A 20,063-nucleotide genomic window follows, 5' to 3' on the forward strand; every position below is an offset into this window, starting at 1 on the left:
GGGCATATTGTGTGTAAGGGGAGGCGTCCTGCTGCCTTGGCCACCCCTCCCCCTCCAGACAGAGCCTCTGTGTCCACCCCTCCCCGACCCCATCCCCACACACGCCCCTCCGCTAGGTGGCCCTGGCATCTAGCCAGCCAGCCTGGGTCCCAGGTCCACTGTGGTCTCCATGGGGCAGTGTGTGCCAAGTTGGCCACCGCAGCCCTGTGAATGCTCACACACATCCAGGTGCTCAGGCCAGAGCTGCCCAAGCCCCTCAGGGTGCTCAGATGCCCCTGCCTTGACTCAGCAGTTCAACTTCTAGGAATTTACCCCAGAAAAAATAATCTCAAACGCAGACAGGCGTAGGGTGGTGTGGTGGTGTGGATAGTCATCGCCGCGTGCGGAAGATAGTAAGCCATCAATGTTTTTATTTCTGCTGCTCTGCAAAATGTCCACACGAAAGGGGAGAAACGATTCCCAAAGAAACGGATTGCACACAGATGCTCTGCTGTGCTGTGTGTGTGCCTACTGCCACCGCTGCCTCCCCGGTCCCGGGCCTTTCTGCCTCCCCTGCGGGCCCGGGACCTGACAGAGAGGGCAGGAGCCGTCGCCTCGACAGATGAGACTGGTGCGGGTCCCGAGGCAGAGAGCCGGTGGAGCCCAGCCATGGGGTGCAGACACATGTGCTCTGTGGAGAGTCAGCAGGGGTGCCCTGGAGGCTCCTGGGCAGAGGCTTAGAGAAGGGCTCTGTGTCTGGAGCTGGGGCTGGCTGGGGCTGGCTGGGGCCCGCTGTGTGCAGGAAGCAGGGCCTTCTGTCCTCTAAGCCTCCTCTTCCTTAGCCGCTGCCCCTCCCACCCCACCGTGTGCACATACACACACAGGGGCGGGAAGAACGGAGCGCTGGGCAGGAATCGGGGGCTGGGCTTGAACTCAGTCACCACCGCACTGCATGGCCAGATCCCCTCTGACCCTCGGTCTCCACCTCTGTGAACGCAGAGAATCGCCACCCCCAGGGCATGTGGTAGCTTGAGGGCTGAGTCATCCGCATCCTAGGAGCAGGCGTCTGCAGGTCCGCACTGCTCCTGAGAGGGGCTCACAGTTCCCGGGACCGGCCTCATGCTGGGTCATCCTCAGGGGCCCCGGGCCAGTGCCCCAGAGCCCTGGGACCTTGGGTGACACAGCCCTCCCCAGGCTCAGCCTCCTCTGTAGGCGGAGTGGCCCAAGGGTGCTCACACAGGGTCTGCCAGCACTTCTCCCAAGGGAGATTCTTACTCCCTAGGGGCCGGCCCTGCGGGGTGGTGTGGTGTGGCAACTTCCTCGATGATGTTGGCCAACCTCAGTGCCCACCACTGCCCTCAGGTCCAGAGTGGGCCCCTGCCAAGCTGGGGTGGTGCCCTGGCAGTGGCAGGGTGGGCACCCTGGGCACCCTCCCTTTACCCTCCCAACCACCCAGCCTTGGCCTAGAGCCTCAGCTGCCTTCATGCCCACCACTCCTGCCCATTCACAGTAGAGAGACAGCGCCCGAGGGGCAGCTGGGTGGGGCCCCGGGGGCACAGGGGGCAGCGGGGCCAGCCGGGCCGACTGAGAGGTGGTGAGCTGGAAGCCGGCCGGAAAGAAAGGCCCTGGGTGGCGTTGGCCCCTGGAAAACAGGGCCGGGGCCAGGACGCCCAGGCTGATAGGAGCCTGATAAGCTGTTTGCACAGGAGGTATTTTCCTTACCTTATCACAGGTCCTGCTTCCAGCCCACCCCTCCAGGACCAGGCAGGGCTAGGGAGAGCCAGGGACCCCCGCCCACCCAGTTTCTCAGGCCACAGGGTCTCTCCCGAGATCAGAGTCCCAGGGCCCAGAGCTGCTGAGGCCCTCTGCCCACTCCGCAGGTGGGAAGACTGAGGCCTGGAGACCAGGACAGTTCTTTTTTTTTTTAAGCTTTTTGGGAAGGCTGGAGAGACCATGCGGCCACCTACTTTGAGGCCGTGGGGCCCCACGGACCAGTGGGCGAGGGGGTCCGTCAGAAATCTGGTGTGAGGCCGCCCCGCCCTGCACTGCTGGCTCTCCCCAGGCAGTCCCAGTCTGCCATTAGCCGGGGCCAGGGTTCAGCCCGATAGAGATAGGCTGTTGTTCTGTGTCAAAAAATCAATAATCCCAGCGATGTCCCAGCGATAGGAAGAGAAGTTCACAGCACCAGCTGGCGGGGGCGGGGTGGGGGGGCAGGGGCTCAGCGCCTGGGGGCTGGCGTCACCCGCTGGTGGGTGGGGCCAGTCCACAGTGGACTCCAGGCCCAGGGGCCAGCATGTCCTTCTCCTCACCCATCCCAGGTGCCAGATCTTCACAGATGGGAAGCGGGAGCCCCAGAGGTGGCTCTGGGCCTCCATGCATCTGGGGGCTCAAGGCAGGTGCAGGCAGGCATGGGGGTCACGCCTCACCCCCCTGGCCCCACACAACCAGCTGCCCCTTCTCCCAGGCCTGTGGCTCATCAGCAGGGCCCGGGTGCTCAGCCCCAGGTCCACCCCCCTGCCACCGTCCTGCAGACAGATGCCCACAGGGTGGGCTGCACCCAGGCACTCTCAGACACAGCCAGCTGCCAGTGCCCCTGCCCAATGGGTACGTTCTAGGGAGAGACTGAGAGTCACTAAAATGCACACGTGGGCCCCTTGGCGCTGGAGGCAGCTCAGGGCACAGTGAGCTGGTGGAGGCGCCCCCGCTGCACGCATGAGGGGACTTAGGAACAGAGGCCCCCAGCCAGAGTATCCAGGGTCCTGCCCCCTGAAGGGCCTTCCCTGGCCCAGGCCCTGTGGTGCCTGGCACCACCGGCCCACAATGGACGGGCCTCCATGCCGCCCCACCAGCCCCCTCTGCCGTCGGCTCTGGGGAAACTGCCTGCCTGCCGGCTCCACCCTGCGCTAGGCAGGCCCCATGAGACACAGCCACCCAGGTGGCAGGTGTGGGGGCAGGTGTGCCCCACCCCAAGGGAGGGGCTTGAGAGGGGTTCTCTGGGTCTGAGCTCCAGCCCCGCCCCCACCACCTGCCACTGTGAGTGCAGGGTCTGTGGGCAGCTTCCTGGGAAGGAGCTTCTGGGCTCGAAGCCCTTTGAAAACCTCTGGCCTGGAATGAGAAGGCCACCTCATTCCACGGAGGCTCAGCCTCTGCCCAGCCTGGAACTCAGGGGTGCTGGCAGACAAGTGGGAGACCCCCAAGCGGCAGTGCGCCCCGTGGCACGCAGGGGCCACGGGGGCAGCTCCCAGGAGTCCTCTCATCTGACTTTCCCTGTCAGTGAATTGGGCATCATCTTGGTCACAGCTCCAGCTCCAGACCTGTGCCCTTGCTAACGTGAACTACACAGCGGAGATCTGGTGGAGCTCAGCCCCTAGAGTGGGTGTAGGATGGGGTGGCATCTGAGGCCAAGGGGCGCACGCAGCACTGGGCTCCAGCAGGTCGTGGTCCCATGGGAACCAGAGCCTGGCTCTGTCTCAGCATCCAGTTACCCCCACGATGCCAGAGACCCTGGTGTATGCCATATAGTTCTTAACTCATTGCAGCCCGTCACCGTTTTCATACGTGCCCCCAGGTCCCAGCCCCTCCAGCTGTTTCTGCTGGTTCTAGGCTCTCCTGCCAGGGTCCAGGTACTCCAAGGGGCTCCCTGGGGGCACCCAGGCTGGAGGCAGAGGGGAAGCCCTCACCCAGCCCCAAAGAGCCACTGATCCTCCAAGCACTCAAGTGGCTTTGCTCTGAGCCAGTGTCTCCCCGAGCTGTCTTATCTAGAAGGCACGCTTCAGGTTATCCCTTCCATCTTGGCTATGCCACGGCTGTGGGCCCAGTGTTCCAGGGCTGGGCCTGTGTGCAGGACTGGTGTCAGTATTGCTTCCCACCCCGCAAGCTCCCCTGTGGAACAGAGACAGGGTCGTGCCTAGGGCCCGGGGTGCTCAGCCTCTCCGTGTGCTGGCTTTGCTGTAAGCGAGAACATACTGCCTGCGTGGGGTTGCGGGCTGGGGTTAGGGAGATCTGGGCTTTACCCTCCTGTGCTGCTTGCTGGCCCTGTGACCTAAGACCATCCCCTGACCTCTTCAAGACATGTTCTCCTCACCTTGCAATGAGTGGCAGAAAGAGACTCCATCAGTTTTACCCCAAAGCTTAACCATGTCCCTTTGACACTTTGTTCTCGTGAGTCACAGCTGGGAGCCTGAGTCTGTCCAAAAGGTACCATGGTCACTGGTGACAGCAGGGTTAGGATCAAGCTCTGCCCCTTTTAGTTTCCTGATGTGGAATTCAGGTGTGGCCTGATCCAGGCCATCATCTGGTCCTGAGGCCTAGAGGGCGGGAAAGCTTAGAGAAAGCCACCAAGCCTGTCAGTAGCCAGGGTGAGAGTCTTGCTGCCACCCAGCCTGGGGCACCAGCCTGGGTGGGAGAAGCCACATGGCTCCAGCAGGTATGTGGGCCTCCTGCTGAGCAGCTGGCTGCCCACCGTGCACTTTGACCTCGCTGGCTCACCTGGGCACATCCCACAGTGCTGCTTGTGCCACAGGACCTGGGTCCCCCTCCTGGCCTGTTCCCAGTCCCCTCCTCTGGGCCATGTTGCCGCATCTGTAAACAGGAATCAAAAGTAGGCCAGGAGGTAGGACCTAGGTTGGGAGCATTCCGAGGAGATGATGGGAGTTTGCGGTCCACCAGTCCAGTCTGCCTCTCCAGCCAGATCGCAGGAGAGCCGCACACGGGCAGGGCCTCGGCACCGGCATGGACACACCCTCCCCTCCCAGCCCAGAGACTCCACGGCCACAATGCAGGAGGGAAGGTGACCAGCCCCGGGTCTTGCGTGTCCAGATGGGCCCCCACAGCCTTGGTGGTGCCCACCCCACCTGGTCAGGCTAACCCCACCGCCTGGCCTACTGTGTGACCTTGAGGGAGGTGCACGCCCCCTCTGGGCCTGCTTGCACATTGGTGTGGGACATGCTGCTCTGGGACCAGGCCCTTGGAGACTTCTAGAACCCGCCAGGGCGGAGCCTGCTCACTCTGGGGTTTTCTTCATCTCCCTCTCACTCCTCTCCCTTTTCTGTGACTTTTATCAAAGGCAAACAGCGTGATCCCTGAGATAGGGCCGCTCCCGACAAAGCCGGGGCCAGCTGGCCCCCGGGAGCCGCAGGGCGGGGCCGGGCGGGAGCGATGAGGCCGATTAGATAAGTAGGTTCTGGCAGTGACCCCAGGGTGGGCACCCACACACCGATCCCAGAGCCCACCGTTCAGGGCGGGGACTGCCGGGCGGCTGGCCTTTGTACCCTGGAGGCCACTGGCCATTAGCACAGATGGAGCCCGGCCCCTGGAAGGAGGGGCCAGCCAGCAGGGCGCGGAGCAGGCCTGGGCTCAGACACTCCTGCGGACATCAGGGCCCTTCGGTCGGAACTGCCAAGCGGCCAGCAGGCCGTGGCTCAGCCGGACCTGGGGGTGGCTGAGCTTGTGGGCTCCGGAGCCAGATGGTCTGGGTTGGAGCCCCGAATCCTCCCTCAAGAAGGAGCTCGGGTCTGGCCAGGTGGCAGCAGCCCTTGCTGAGCAGCCTCAAGCAGGTTGCTTGAGCTCTCTGGGCCACTCCAGCAGGAAGCGCAGCCAGACCAGAGCCTCCTCACTGTTTGTTTCGCCTGTTGTTGAAGGAGGCCGCCAAAGACTCCAGGTTGTGGGACAGAGCTGGGGGCAGGGCTGAGTCTGAGGACAGCTCTCCACAGCCCTGGCAGGACCAGAGGTGTGGAAACACCCAGGCGCAGGGGAGGGGGCGTGTCAGGCCCATGTGCTGGCCGGCACCATCTTTACTCTCGGAGCCACCAGCCCAGCAGGTGACCCGAGGCTCAGCGAGAGCCAGGCAGTGGCTGGACTGGCCTGTTTGTAGGCTCCAGACCCCAGTGCTCCCAGCCGCCACCCCATCTGCTGGGCTCCCACGCCGGGCCTGGGGAGCCATGCCCAGTCCTGCCTCCTTTCTCTGGCCCCTCAGGATGCCATTGAAGTGGTTTGAGACCTAAATAGATGTTTAAATCATGTAAATATGCAAAGGCTGAATTTTCTCGTCGGGACTCTCACACATGCTTTAGGAGTGAAATTGAATCCCAGCGTGGCATGTTTGTTCTGGAAATAATGTGTGTGGGGTTGTTTGCCAGAATAAATTAGTCTCTGTCCTGACACTGTGCCGGTAGTGATGGCCCAACCCCCTTGGGGAGGCCCACCCAGGCCACACAGGACTGCCCCTCCTCCACACCAGGAGGAGCCAGCCCGCGACAGGAGAGCAGGGGCTGCCCACTGGCCCCCAGCAGCCTCTCCCCGCCCTCTCTTCTCTATCGCCTCCTGCTCCCACCCAGAAAAGGGTGTCAGGCCCCTGACTGGGAGCGTGCTAGGGCTCTGGTCAAATCCCACCAGCCAGCTGTGTACCCTGAGCCGGTCTTTTAATCTCTCTGAACCTCATTCTCTCCCCCTGTACGCCTGGGGTGGGGGTTGGGGGTGGACAGCTTCAGCATGGCTGGGAGGAATCCCTGTGATTTATGGCAAGTGTTGGGCTAAGGCTCAATAAACAGAAGGCGGACCCTCCATTAGGACCACGTTAGTTCTCAGGGCAGATGGCATCGTTCCCCCACTGTCCAGCTGTGGGGATGGGGCCGTGGTAGGTAAGGCAGGGAGGCCTCCGCCAGGACCTTGCTGGAGCTGGAGTCCTAGCCGCCCTGCTTGCTCCAGCTTCTCTGGAGCTGGGAGGAGGAGATGGAGACATGGTCACAGGAGGCTCGCAGGGCGGAGGACACCTCCACCTGGAAGCCCACCCTGATTGGCCCACCAGTGGCGCTGCCACTGCCATCCACGTCTGGGAGGATGTGCCACCTTCAGCTCTGCCCCAGGTACCTGCCTGGGGTTTTGTTAAGTCCAAAGATGGTTCTAGTCCCACCCAGCCAGGCCTCACACTGTGGCTTGAGCATTCCTGGGCCTCCTTGGCTCCACATTTCCTGTGAGTGCGGTTGGGAGCTGACCATCTCCAAGGCCACCAGTGTCTAGATCCTCTGGAGCTTTAGGGGCCGTTTAAAAATAGCTGTGTCTTCCTGTCTGTCACTCACCTGGTCAGCTGCCACCCCCAGCCCCTTTGCTCATTTATACTTTAATTCATTCTCAGCTTTGAATGGAGCTCTCACCGAGTACCTAGTCTGCCAGAAGTAGGTGGCCTCACCCACCCTCACCCCACTTTTTTGGATACAGTTTTATTTCTGGTTGGGAAGGGTCTCTGATAGGTGCTAACTGGGCTCTAACACCTGCTTGACTTGTGCTTGGGGTTAGGCAGGACCTGGGAGCTGGAAGTAGGTTATCTGAGTGGTTGGATGCTGAACATCACCAGTGGACAGTGGCATAGGTTGTGGACTGCACGAGTACACTGAGTGAGCTGAGGCTGAGATCTAGCCACGTTCGCCCCACCCAGCCAGGTACCTGCTGTGGCCCTGACTTTGCCCACATGGGGTACCTTTTCTAATGCCCAGCCTTTCAGGACTAGGGAAGTGGGTTCTGATTGACTGTTGCCTGATCCCCAGCTCACATCCCTCAGGTCCCTAGCCTCCATGCCTTTCCCAGGCCTGGGCCTGCCCCCAGCAAGCCCAAAGTGGTGAGTTCTACCTCATTGTGCTGAACGGCTGCCTTTATCAGGAGCTGTCCTCTCTGGTGGTGCGTGATACCCAGGAGATGGAGCGGCTGCCACGGGAAGCACCAGCCATGCTGTTATCTGGGAGTGGGGGCCGCCAGCCCTGGGGCGCGATTAGGGAGCTGGCAGTTTATTGTGGTGCGGCGTGGGTGGGTGCTCTGCCCCTTCTTCCAGGAGGCCGCCAGGGCTAGAGGGGCTTCAGGATCCCACAGCTGTAGCAAGTCAGGGGCAACTGGGGGCCCAGGGCTGCACCCCTTCCCGCCCGTGGAGGGGGACCTGGGCCAACCACCCCCATCCCCGCTGTGTCCCCAGGTCTCGGTGGGACTCGACCACTCTTAGGAAGACTGAAACGACTTCCTGCTCCTCCTCCCCTGGGGAAGGTGGGTGCTGGCCTCGGATGGACAGCACTGTCTCCTACAGGGTTCCCCAGCCTGACAAACCAGGAACAGGCCCCGGGCAGTGAAAGGACTGTCCCTGGCTTGTCCGTGGCCCCAGCAGCAGAACTGAAGCCCAAGGAGGGGCGTGGGCCTCCCTGCTCTAGAGGCCTGTGAGCATGCAGACCCCACGAGGCTTGAAGGCTCTGGCTGTCCGCACATCGGGGTTTGGAAAGATTCCTCCTTGACCCCTGCCTCCAGTGGGGGCAATGGGAGGGATGGGCAGTATACCCTAACCCTGGTAGGCTCCCCCTAGCCTCAGAAGCAGCACCCACAAGGGCCCAGCAAGCTCTCCATTAGGCAGCCTCTTCTGCTCCCCACATTCCCACCCCTGGGGCCATCCAAGTGGAGCACCAGAGACCCAGGTATGCCCTGGAGAGCAGGAGGCTGTGCTCAGATCCTGACCTCCCTCTGTCAGCCTCACCACCTCTCGGGGCCTGTTTCCTCATCCGTACTGGGGGAGGGAATGAGGGGAGGGCTGATGTCACAGGGCCACTTCGGCAGGAACAGGTGACCGGGTTTTGGCCAGTACCCTGCGGAGCCCTGGCCAGGACCCAGGCCATCCTGGTGTGCGGTGGAGTTCACAGCCCCTTGTGGGCAGGCCACAGAGCAACGGGGCGGCCTCTGCCCCTCCCCACAGGGCCGATAAAGGGCACCGCCGCCTGGCCTCGTCCTGGTCCCCTGCCACCTTATCAGGCCCGTGGAAGACAAGGACCCAGTTAGAACGTTTTAGCCAGGCCTCCTGGCGTATTTGCACTTTATCTGTGCCATTAGGCCGGCAGTTATCTGATAATCGGGCCCATTAAGGCCACAGCCTGCCCGATCAGGGATCCAGGAAGTGGGGCCGACACAGCAGTGCTTGCTCGGGGTCCAGGCCAGGCCACATGAGGCTTCTGTAGGCCTAGGTGGCACCCAAGGGATGAGGTGGCCCTGCCTTCCAGGGCAGAGGGCGTGTGGCCTGGGGAGGGACCGCCCTGTGGGGGCGTGGCCACCATCATCCCCTCCCTGGTGAGGACACCGGTTCTAGTGGGCAGGTAACTTGCCACGTGTGTCTCTCCCAGGGAATATCGCACAACCTTGGTGCCTTGAAATGTCGGAAATCTACTCTCACAACTCTGGAGCTGGAAGTCCCGCTCTTCCCCGAGGCTCCAGGGACAGTGTCCCCGCAGCTGTCATGCTCGTCCCTGCCGCCTCTTCACAGGGGCTTCTTCCTGTGTCCCTCTCACGAGGACACCTGCCGTTTGCTGTAGGGCCCACCCCCAGGTTGCAGCACAGGTGTCTTTAGGGGCCGCCCTGTAGTCCACCCCACGAGGTTATGTGGGTCGTGCGGCAAGGCCCAGCTGAGCCTGGGAGCCTGACTGCAGACACGGTGCAACCCTGAAGTCCTGCCCCGTGAGAGAGACTGGGGGTGCTCCTGGCAGAGGCCAGCAGTCCACATCCACGGGACAGAGTCCTGCGGTGGCCGCCCTGGCCACAGCACAGGTGGCCTCAGCCTGAGAGCGTTCGACCCCCAGTAGCACAGCAGACTACTCAGAAAGGCAGCTGCTGACCAAGGGCCACAGCAGGAATCCGGTCCAGACCTTTCCTGAAAGTGGGCGGGGGTCCTTCAGGGAGTGATGGTGCCACCTGGGTGCACACGGTCTGGCTGTGCCAAGGACCTCGGGGGCAGGACACTTAGCTCCTGTCCTGGCTCCCCTGCTGGGCCCTGTGCTCAGGTGCTAAGAGGATTGACTCACTCAACCTCACCCCAACCCCAGGAGGTGGGAGGTATGCAGTCCCTGACTCACAGTGGGAAACCAGCATTTCCACAGCTGCCTGCACGTGTGTGCTCTGCAGAACTCGGGACTCAAGCCGATGGGAGGGGGCTGGGAGGACTGTGTGGGGGGACGGGAGGTGAGTCTTGTCGGCATCGTCGTCCTCGGCGGTGTTGCCCCCATGTAAGGCAGAGGGGGTGACCTGGCTCTGTGTGCACGTCCTGAGCTGTGCAAGGCACATTCATCCCAACACGGCAGCCATGGTCCCCAAGCTGTGTGGCCACCTGCTCAGATCCAGTGGCAGGCACCCCTCTCTGTCTGGTTGCTGCAGCCTGCCCATCCCCCCTAAAAGGTCTGAGCACAGGGTCTGGCCTGGCCCCCAGGACCCAGCACCACCCTCGTAACCTGGGCCAGGCCACAGGGCCACCCACCCGTCGCCCGCCCTCCTCTGCCCTCAGTCCCCTGAATGCTCCCGGGTGAGGGGGGCTGCAAGGACGGACTAAACCTGGGCAGCAGGCCTTCCTCACACCTCTGATGTCTCTCCCTGTAGACGAGCTGGAGCCATTGCTGCAAGACGGACAGAGGTGCGTGCGGGCTCGGTGCAGCCTCACAGAAGGCCTATCCTGGGGCCCATTCCGCGGGAGCATCCAGACCAGAGCCTCGTCCCCCGGGCAGGCAGAACTGGTAAGTAGCCCAATCTCAGCCGCATGGGCCAAGGCAGTGTCCAGCCCAGGGCACCGGCCCTTCAATCCTTGAACCAGGCCTGGGCTAGACTCTCGCCCAGGAGCTCCTGCCTCTCGACTTGAAACAGGTCAGGAGGTACAGATGTAAGGTGCTGGGACCAGGAGGGAAGGGAAGAGGTAACTTTGTGGGAGCACAGGGAGGGCTGCCTGGGGGAGGTGGTGTGGGGCTATAGCCCTCAGGGTGACCAAGGAAGGGCTGCCTGGGGGAAGGTTCTTTGAGCGGGCCTTTGGTGAAGGAGTAGATGTTGGTGAGGGAGGGAAAGGGAAGGGCATTTGAGGGGAGGGAGCAGCAAGGAACCGAGTGGTGGGCCCGGGCCTGGCCTGTGCCCAGGCAGGCGAGCGGCGCTGCCCGGCACTGGGCTTCACGGGTGGGGCCACCCCCAGTGGCCAGGGAGGTGGGTTTCTGGATACAGCTGCGACCCAGGGTGAGCGATGCGTCCCATCACATGCATGTGGGTCCTCCTGACGACAGGAGAGGGCACTGTCGGTGCCCAAGCGTCTCCAGTGCGGGCTGATGACCACTGGGGGACATGTCACCTGTCTCAGGGCTACTTCTGAGGTGCCCTCTCCTTGAGGCGAGTCGGTGCGGCGTCCTCTCGCAGGGGGCACAAGTGCTCACTTTAGAGCCTGTGTGGGTTGGTGTATGGGCGGTGGGGTGGGCACCTGCTGTGATGGGAATGGGGTGGGAGGGAGGTTGTACACGATGAGTGTTCAGGAAACACCTCCAGCTGTGGTGACGCTGGCCTCGAAGGCCAGGCAGCACCCAGCTTGGCACCCCCAAGTCCAGGGCCCGGCACCCCACATGCGCAGGCGCAGCCATGGCCCGGGCCCTTGCGACTGCTAGTGTGGCATTCAGGTGAGGCTGGATCCAGGGTGCTAGCAGGTGCCCTGTAGTGCTGGTCAGTGCCAGTGCGGGCCTGCGAGGGTGGGCTTGCCCCTCTCCCCCTCCCCACAGCTCTAATCAGCTCCAACCCGACAGAGCCCGTTTCTCTGCAGAGGAAACCAGGCCCAGGCGCGGGGCCTGCAGCAGGGCTGGCAGGGAGCATGGGCAGAATCCCCAGGCATGCCCTTCCGACGGTGGCTCACGGCCCCTAGCCACTCTGGTGAGAAGTGAAGCCTGGGCTGTGGGTCACGCTGGGGCAGAGGTCTCAGAATCAGGACCCGGGCTTCAGGAGCTTGGAGACGGCTCAGCGAGGTGGTGGGAGGCTGGCCCAGGACGCAGGGTGCCCACCTTCAAGGCCAGGCCATCCCCATGGCACAGGGTCGGACCCTGGAGTCTCCCACCCTGTGGCCGCTTTGCCGTGTGCCCCGCCTCTCTGAGCCACTGTCTCCTCAGCCCAGGGAACCTCCAGGGGACACACAGGAGTCCCGTAGGGTCCTTGAGGCCTGAGCCTGCACTGCCGGCAGTGAGGAGGGTGGCGGAGTAGCGGCTCGTCCTGGAGGCAGGGCATCCGGCTCCCCGTGCGGCGATTACTCCAGGCCACGCCTCCGGGGCAGCATGGCCAGCACCCTGTGGAGGGCGACCCTCCTGTCCCATGGCCCCAGGCAGGTAGCAAGCAGTGAGAGCTCCAGCGTGGATTTCAGCTCCTTGGAAGGACCCAGCCTTTGGCTCCACTGTGTGGTTTAGGCTGTGGTGCTTACCGCAGTCCCGTAGGCAGGAAGCTCCCTGTCACTGGAGGGATGCAAGTGGCAGCCTACCCTCGAGAGGGTAGCTGTTAGGGGGGCGTTGATGGGAGCTCCGTGACTGTTACATCTCAACTCTCAGTGCAGAGAAAAGCTGTAGTGGTGACGGCACCAAGGCAGGCTGACTGGCGCCCTCCGTCTGTCCTGAGCAGGACCCCACCTCTCCCTCCGCTCCTTCCTTGGGGAAGATCAGCCCCTTCCAAGGGACAGCTGTGTGTTCCAGACGCAACTGCTAGGCGCCCATCTTTAGACTTCGCCCCTCATTTTCTCCAGCCCTGCCTAAGGGAGGCACTGCTGTTCCCAATGTCCAGATGAGAAAACTGAGGCCCAAGAGGGTAGGTAACGTGACCAGGACCAAAGAGCAGACACCCCTGAAGGTGGGGCTGGGGGACTGGAGACACGGGATCCCCACTGCACCCCCCCATCCCCAGACCCTCCCCTCCCGCCGGCAGCCTCCCCTCTGGAGGTTCTTGTATTCCTTGGGCCCAGGGCACAGGTCAGCCTGGGGAGACTTGGCGTGAGGCTGGAAACCCTCTCCAGGCCGGAGATAGTGTCCAGGGAGCGCTCCTTTGAGGCTTGCAGAGGAGCCCAGGGAGGAAGGGCAGCCCGCTCGGCCTGCGGCTTTATCTCCTGCAGAATTAAATCCTTGATTAACCCTTATCTTCCCAGCAGGCACTATCTCCGCCTTGGCGCCAAGTGTCCAGACACGCGTACAAGATGATTGATTTCTTAAAGATACGCGTGCCTCTCCGATACTTCATTTATTGTCTAAATATTTTTGCTAGCGTTCCAGCGGGCCCCTTATCGAGCTCAGTTGATGGGCCCGGCTCTCTCCTCTGTGTACCTCCCACCCCAGACCATCCCGTCACCCGCCAGGCAGCTTGTCTTTGCTGTTTGGAGGACGAAGTGGGAGAGGGGCAACTCTGGGGTGTGGCAGCACTTTCCCACAATCACCCTGGGCCTAGGCCGCCTGCAGAGCAGAGGGGAGGCATGGTGGCGTCCTCGCACACGCCAGGCCTTGGCGATGGGACTGAGGAAAGCACACAGTCCTCAGAGCCTGCTAGGAGTCAAGAGTTGGTTCGCTGTGGGACCTCAAGATACCCCAGGATGCAACTAGGGCCTTCACTGGAAACCCAGGGGCTGGAGGTCCAGCAGTGTAAAACTTGTACTCCGATGCAGAAGAAATGTTCAGGATGGGTGGTGGGTGGATATGTAGACGGGTAAGAGGATGAAGAGTGGAGGATAAGTAGAGGGATGGATGGATAGGTGGACAGGCAGATGGTAGACAGATGACCTGGATGGTAGAATGGTGGGCAGAGGTGGATGGAAGGGTGTTGGTGGATGGATGGGAGGGTGAGTGGATACTGGCTAGATAACTGGATGGATGCGTGTACAGGCAGATAGATGTTAGAAGGTTAAGTGCTGGATGTATGGGCAGAAGATGGATGGTTAATAGAGAAAGATAGTAGATGGACGAGGATGGATGGAAGGGTGAGTGGACACTGGATGGATACATGGATGGATGCGTGTACAGCTAGATGTCAGATGGAAGGTTGAGTGCCGGGTGAATGGGCAGGTGGATGGTGGATGGATGAGTGGGTAGTGGATGGATAAATGGAAGGTGGATGGACAAGTGAAGAATGGACAGGTGGGTGAATCTGTGGGCAGGTAGAAGATGGGTGGATGGGTGGGTGAGTGGATAGATAGGTGGGTATGTAAATATGTGAAAGGGTAAATGGATGGTGGATGGATGAATGAACAAGCAGGCCTGCACTAACCTGGCCCATCCATCTATCTGTCCAGCTGCCCTCCCAGAGCTCATCCACTTTATCTGCAAGGCCACCATGACGTCAGTGAGAGGCAGAAGGGACCCTCTGGAGGAGCAGCAGGTCTGGGCAGGCAGCCCCGGCCCATGAGGCTGACATGAGGTCAGCTGGCTCCACGCAGACGGGGCTGGGCCTTCGGGCACCACAGGCTCTGAGCGGCTCTCCCCACAGGAACTCCCCCAAAGGCTGTCATCAGTGGTCATGGCCGGGCAGAGCCAAACTTTCAGCAGGACGAGCACTGGCCAGAGGGTGGGGTGCTGCAGCGCACCAGACCAAGGCCCTCCTGGTGAGGCTCCTCTTCCTGCGGTTGCCATAGGGAATGATCCCTAAGGGAAGATGCCCAGCCTGGGCATGGCACACAGTGGGTCCCTTGTGCTTCTCTCACCTGACACACCTGAGCCACCCCCTGGGTGGGGATGCCTCTGGCAATGGTGAGTGGGACAGACTGACAAGACAGGGGTGCAGGCCTGATCAGAGCCCACCACAGCCTGTGCCCCTGACCTCCCGTGAGCCTGCCCGTGGTGCCTTGGGAGGCCTTCCACGGGCCGTCTGGCTCCCTGAGCCAGGACCCCGCCACCCCTGGATGCTGCTTCACGGACGCAACGCCAGGTTTGGGAACAGCCTGAGATATGGCTGTCACAGCGGATGCGGTAGAGATAGGGTTTCTGATGGTTATCAGCGGGCACAGAACCCAGACACTGACCTCTTTGTTGGGGGAACAAGGAGGGTTCTCAGATGCACCCAGAGAATTTAAAGGGGCCGCCCGCTATGCTGGAGCAGAAAGGAACCAAGCAACCCCCACGGCTAAGGCAGGGTGGGGAACCAAGCCTGTCCAGAGCGAGCTAGACCCAAGCTCAGCAGTGAGCCTGGGATGCCCAAGGAGGGGAGGTAGCCGGTCTCTGATGGTTTTGGCAGAAGGGCCAGGCTCACACCCTGCTGCCCACAGGACCTTCAACCACCAGAGAAAAGGGCTCTGTCCCAAGGCTGCCTGGAATTAGGGTGGGGGCAGAGGGGGAGAAGAAAAGATAGAATAGAGCAGCTTGAACCATGTCTGCCCCTTCACAGCAGGGAGGGCAGAGACTGAAATCTGTCCTCACCGCCCAGGGCTGGGTGGAGGGCAGGCTGCAGCTCCCGGGACAGGGTGGGTGGAGGCGTGCTCCCTTCCCTGGAACTGTGGCGGGGTGCTGGTGCCTGCACCCCTAGGGTCCAAGTGCAGGAGAGGAGGCCAGGGCTGGTGGGCTCAGCCTTGCCCATGTAAGTGGGGGCCAGGCTCCCCCAGAGTATTAAGGGCCAAGGGAATGAGGGGGAAGGGTCCTAACCCTGGATCTCCTGGCCCCTCTCCCTCTTGGGAGTCAGGCATGGGGTCCCCACGTCCCCTGCCCCTCGCCCACCCTCATGGGCGCCCAGCCAGTCCAGGGCAGCCACCAGGCGAGGGGCTGCTCCTGGCGGGAGGCACAGAGCCCCCAGGAACATGGCTCTGCCTCCTGCCCTCCGCGTGGACGGACGTGGAGAATCGGGGGTTCTGCAGCGTCAGCAGGGCTGTGCTTTTATCATGCCGCGAACACGCCGCTCCCGGGAGTGATAAGCACTAAACCGACCGGGAGGCTGTCAGTCTCAGTTTGAGGGTTTAGAAATATTGGGACGAATAATTAGATTTCATATCGTTACCGCAGCACCCATCTGAGGATCAGGCAGATTAATTTTTTTCTCCCTCCTCCACTTATTAATATTCATTAGAGACTCGGAGAGGCCCCTGCCTCCGCGAGCTGCTGGCCCAAGTTGGGCCAGCCAGGATGCAGGAGCCGCCGGCCACTCGCTGCTGCGCCCGCTCCGCTTTGGCCCCAGCCTGTCCCCAGCTATGGGCGGCCAAAACCTCCCAGCGGGGAGATCCCCAGCTCTGCGGCTGGCCCTCAAAAGCCAGCTCCTTGGCGGAGCCCATCGCCTCCAGTTGACATCTGGCGGTTGACGGCCTGGTGGCCTCCTGGGCCCCAAGGCACAAGGGTGGCCCTGCTCCTGTTCTTCACTTGCCAGGCAGGTGTTGTCCAAAGTGAGGGTGGGCTCCACACCGATGGTGACTGCCTGGTGCCCCAGGGGAAACCAAGTCTCAGAGAGGGACGTGACCCACCCCAAGAGCAGGCGGCAGCACAAGGTCGGTCGAGGGGGCATGCAGGCTCTGGGCATCGCCCTTTCTGCAGAGATGCTGGGGCCCAGGCAGGAGGGCATGGTGCTGGCCAGCTCCACTCCTGTGACCCACCGGCCGACTGTTAGGACTGAGCCGTGCAGCTGGTCCGCTGGCTGGGCTGCCCGAGTCCACCAGAGGATGAGGGCAAGGTGCAGAGGGTTGTGGTGAGGCCGCTGTGCATTGAGGGCCAGCGCCCTCCCAAGTCTCCCAGTCAGGGAGTCTGGACTGCACCCCGGTACCCAGCTCTGGAGCCCACGTGGTCCCTGCAAGCAAAGCCTAGTAAAGCCATGGGACCAGGCATGGTGGTGCCCACAACCCATCAGAGGACCGCCCCCCACCAAGTGCTACTTGCCCCAGACATCCCACCACATAGCATCCTGGCCAACTGCCACAGGTGCCCCAGGGTGCACAAACGTCCCCGTCCAGGGGGCAGCAGATAACACGGTCTTACAGTTAGCTCAACACAGTTTGCACACGGCACCCAGGGCCTGAGCTTGGCCACCCCACTGGAGAGAAGCAGTCCAGAACCCACCCAGCTCTGGGGCTGCAGCCTGACGGGCGGCAGTGGTCACCCCAACCTCCTGGAGCCAAGCAAGGCGAGCTCTGTACTGCACTGCTCCCCGCTGGGCGCTTCAAAGGCCAGACTCTCAGGCCAGGCCACTGGGGGAGTGAGCTGCCCCCATTCCCTTCCCTCACCTGTGAGGTAGGAGAAGGGTGCTACCAGCAAGGTGGGGGCGGGGGCTGACCACGCTCAGGGAGCCGCAGGGAGGCTGGGTGCTCAGCCAGCAAGGCAGGGGGAGGTCTTGCTGCCCAGGGACCTCCTGGGGCTGCTGGACCCAGGAAGAGGTTCCTCACGTGTCCGCCACCTGCCGGCCCCAGGATGGACCGGACAGAGGTGTGCTGGCATGCCCCGGGGCTGGGAGGACAGGGACAATGCCACCTCCTCCGGGCCAGTCCCCTGCTGACTCCGGGGGCTTGTGCACCAGGAGCCTGCACCTGGGGTAGCAGCACACTCGGGAGGGGGTGGCTGGAGTGAATGGAGGTCTCGCTGTGCAACCTTGGGTGAGCTGCTCGACCTCTCTGGGCCTCAGCTCCCCAGTGAACCCAGCGCCTGACCCATGGAAGGCGCTGGCTCCCTGCAGAGTGCCTGTTGCCAGCATGGTGCTTGGCACACCCATGGGGTGGACTCTCAGGCTTCTGCCCACGTGGTCCCTGGAGACGCCCCTGGCCTACATCTCTCTCTGCTGTGTCCGGGAGCATGACTGAGTGCTTGCTGACCCCTCTTCCTGCCCCCAGAGCCCGGCCCTGACCCTGCTGCTGGAGGATGAGGCTTGCTGGCTGAGGACGCTGCCCCAGCCCCTGGCCGAGGCCGAGGCCAACGCGGAGATCTACCGGAAGGGTTGGTATCCTGGCGCTTCCCTCACGGCTTCCGGAGGAGGGGGGTCGTGCTCTTCCTGGGGCGGCCCTTAAAGGCAAACCAGCCTGCCTGGGCCACTGCTGCCATGCCCCCATCAATGTCAGTCTGGGGCTGGACAGGTGTGTGCCCAGGCATGGGGGAGCAGCCCCCCAGGGAGGCCAGGACTGCCCTCAGGACCTCTGGGAGACCACCAGGGCAGCAGAGGAACCAGGCCTGGTGGGCTGCCGGGTCTGGCAGGGGCCGGCGGGTCCATGTGGGGCCTCTGTTGTGAGGACAAGGAAAGCGCTTGCCCACATGCCCCTCCTGTGCCGTCCAGGAGTGGCCCTCGAGGGAGGGGGGCAGGTTGGGTCCTCGGCACCCCTGGTCCTGGCCCTGCCTGCCCGGCTCTGCCCAGACCAGCCTTCCCAGTGTGTGACGACCTGGGTGTCAAGGCAGGGGACTTCCCATTACAGATGGAGGCTCTGGTCCCAGAGTGGGTGGGGGGACAGGCTCGTGACAAGCTCTACACCCGAGCAAGGGCCATCCACCACAGCGTGGCCACTTGGAAGGGCCATGTGCCTGCTGATCACAGGAAACCCACCTCCTTCCCCGACAGGGGGCTCCACTTTGGTAGAATGTTCTGGGGGCGTCCCCTTCACCATCGCCTGGGCACAATGAATCAAGTGTCCTGGGGCAAGAGGGGGCCAGCCTGGGCTGCCGCTCCAACACCCACCTGAGCCCCTCCCCATGTGGCGTCCCCAGCAGCACCCAGGGACCTGAGCTTCCCCTCTGCCCTGTGCTGACCCCGTGGGCCTGGCTAACATGGCCACATGTACCCCTCTCCAGAGGACCCCCACCCCTCCTCCCTGCTTGAGGGTACCCTTAAGGGCCCAGAGAGCACTGGAGGGCCCGGGTTGGCAGCAGGCGACCAGCTAGGGGCCTGGACACCTGACTGGGAAACGGCCTGGTTAGCAGGGCGCATCGGCCCGGGTAGGACAAGGGTCCCTGGGGCACTGAATGCTGTCATAAGGTGGCCTGGGGCCTTGCCTCTTAGGGAAGGCAGGCTCCTGGCAGCTTCTGAGCTGGACCGAGTCCTGTTAGCCGAGGCTGCCCCCTGCAGGCCGCTGCGGAAACAGCCGTGCCGGCCAAGCTGTGAGGCCTTTCCAGGGCTTGGTGAGTGGCTACCCAGCCCTCCTGGCTGCTCCGGTCTACTCAATTCCCCTCTCCTGGAAAAGGGCCCTCCCACTCAGGCTTGCGCAAGGAGGCCCAAAGAGCAGGCACACCCTGGGGGACCACTCAGGAACCCCAAGGAGGCAGGGGGCACCATGGAAACCAGCTGGCCACAGCTGCCCACCTGGTGTGGCTTCTCTCCGGCCCCCATGCCCGGCTGTGGAACGAGGTGTCTTAAGATGGGGCCATGCAGAGGCACTCAGGAGGATAAGATTGGGGCGGTGAGGAAGGTCTTTGCAGAGGCACGGCCGTCGTGGCCTGGAGCTGCCAGCCGCCGCGTCACAGCTGCCCTCCCCCGCAGATGAAGCCCTCTGGTGCAGGCTCACCAGGCCGGTGCCTGCAGGTGGACAGCTGAAAGTGCTTCTGGTGGCCAAGCCCCCCAGCAACCCCAGCCACCCTGTGAAGAAGGAGCCGGCGGAGCCCGAGAGCCCAGCTCCCTCCCACCCCGACATCCAGCTCCTGCCCCAGCAGGCCGGCATGGCGTCCATCCTCGCAACCGCGGTCGTCAACAGTGAGTAACCCACTGCCACCCGCCCCCCTCTAGACTGCAAGGGGTGCCCAGCTGAAGATCTGCAAGGACCAGTCACCTGGTCTGTTAGCTGACCAGAGGGCATGTGCTCCGGGGGCCTGACAGTGGGGTTCGGGGAGAGCCCCAGGATGCAGCCCATGGATGAGGGGGCTTTTCACCCGGTGTGTCTGGCACACAAAGATTCTGCAGCCCCTACCTGGCCAGCAATCGGAGCAGCCTCGTGGGGCTGGGGTGGGGTCTCTGATGCACCCACCCTGGAGGCCCAGCAGCAGCCCTGCCCTCACCCATTACGTGCTGGCCCAGCCCCTGCCTCCCAGTTGCGAGGGACACAGCTGTGTCCCCTAGGACAAAGCCACCGATAAGACCAGCTGGAGCAGAGGGACCCCTCCCATGACCAGCAGAGGGTCTTGGACTTGCTTACTCCTCAAATCCTTGCCTGATGTCCACGCCAGACCAAGTAGTGGGGCCCTGCCTGTGTTGAGGGAACCACCACCACTCCCAAGGCAGAGGCTGGTGGCCACGGGCCGGTTCACAATGGGAGAAAAGCAGTGACGTGGGCACTGGCCGGGGCTGCCTCAGTCGGGGTGCCTGGGAGACCCGCAGACCAGGGAGGGCAGCCAGGCAGACGGCCCAGCAAGACCCTGGCCAGAGCAAGATTC

General features: G+C 62.8%; 1 protein-coding gene across 1 annotated transcript in view; it reads left to right on the forward strand.

Annotated features, from left to right (window-relative positions):
• ZFPM1 (zinc finger protein, FOG family member 1) overlaps positions 1-20,063 on the forward strand; it is a 60,792-nt gene that overhangs the window by 35,419 nt on the left and 5,310 nt on the right. The window contains exons 4-6 of the mRNA XM_052656254.1: positions 10,366-10,499; positions 17,546-17,648; positions 19,177-19,386. Coding sequence (XP_052512214.1) covers positions 10,366-10,499; positions 17,546-17,648; positions 19,177-19,386 — 447 coding nt within the window. The remainder of the gene's footprint in view (positions 1-10,365; positions 10,500-17,545; positions 17,649-19,176; positions 19,387-20,063) is intronic.

This window comes from Budorcas taxicolor, chromosome 18, assembly GCF_023091745.1.
Source record: "Budorcas taxicolor isolate Tak-1 chromosome 18, Takin1.1, whole genome shotgun sequence".
In the NCBI taxonomy this organism is placed as follows: domain Eukaryota; kingdom Metazoa; phylum Chordata; class Mammalia; order Artiodactyla; family Bovidae; genus Budorcas; species Budorcas taxicolor.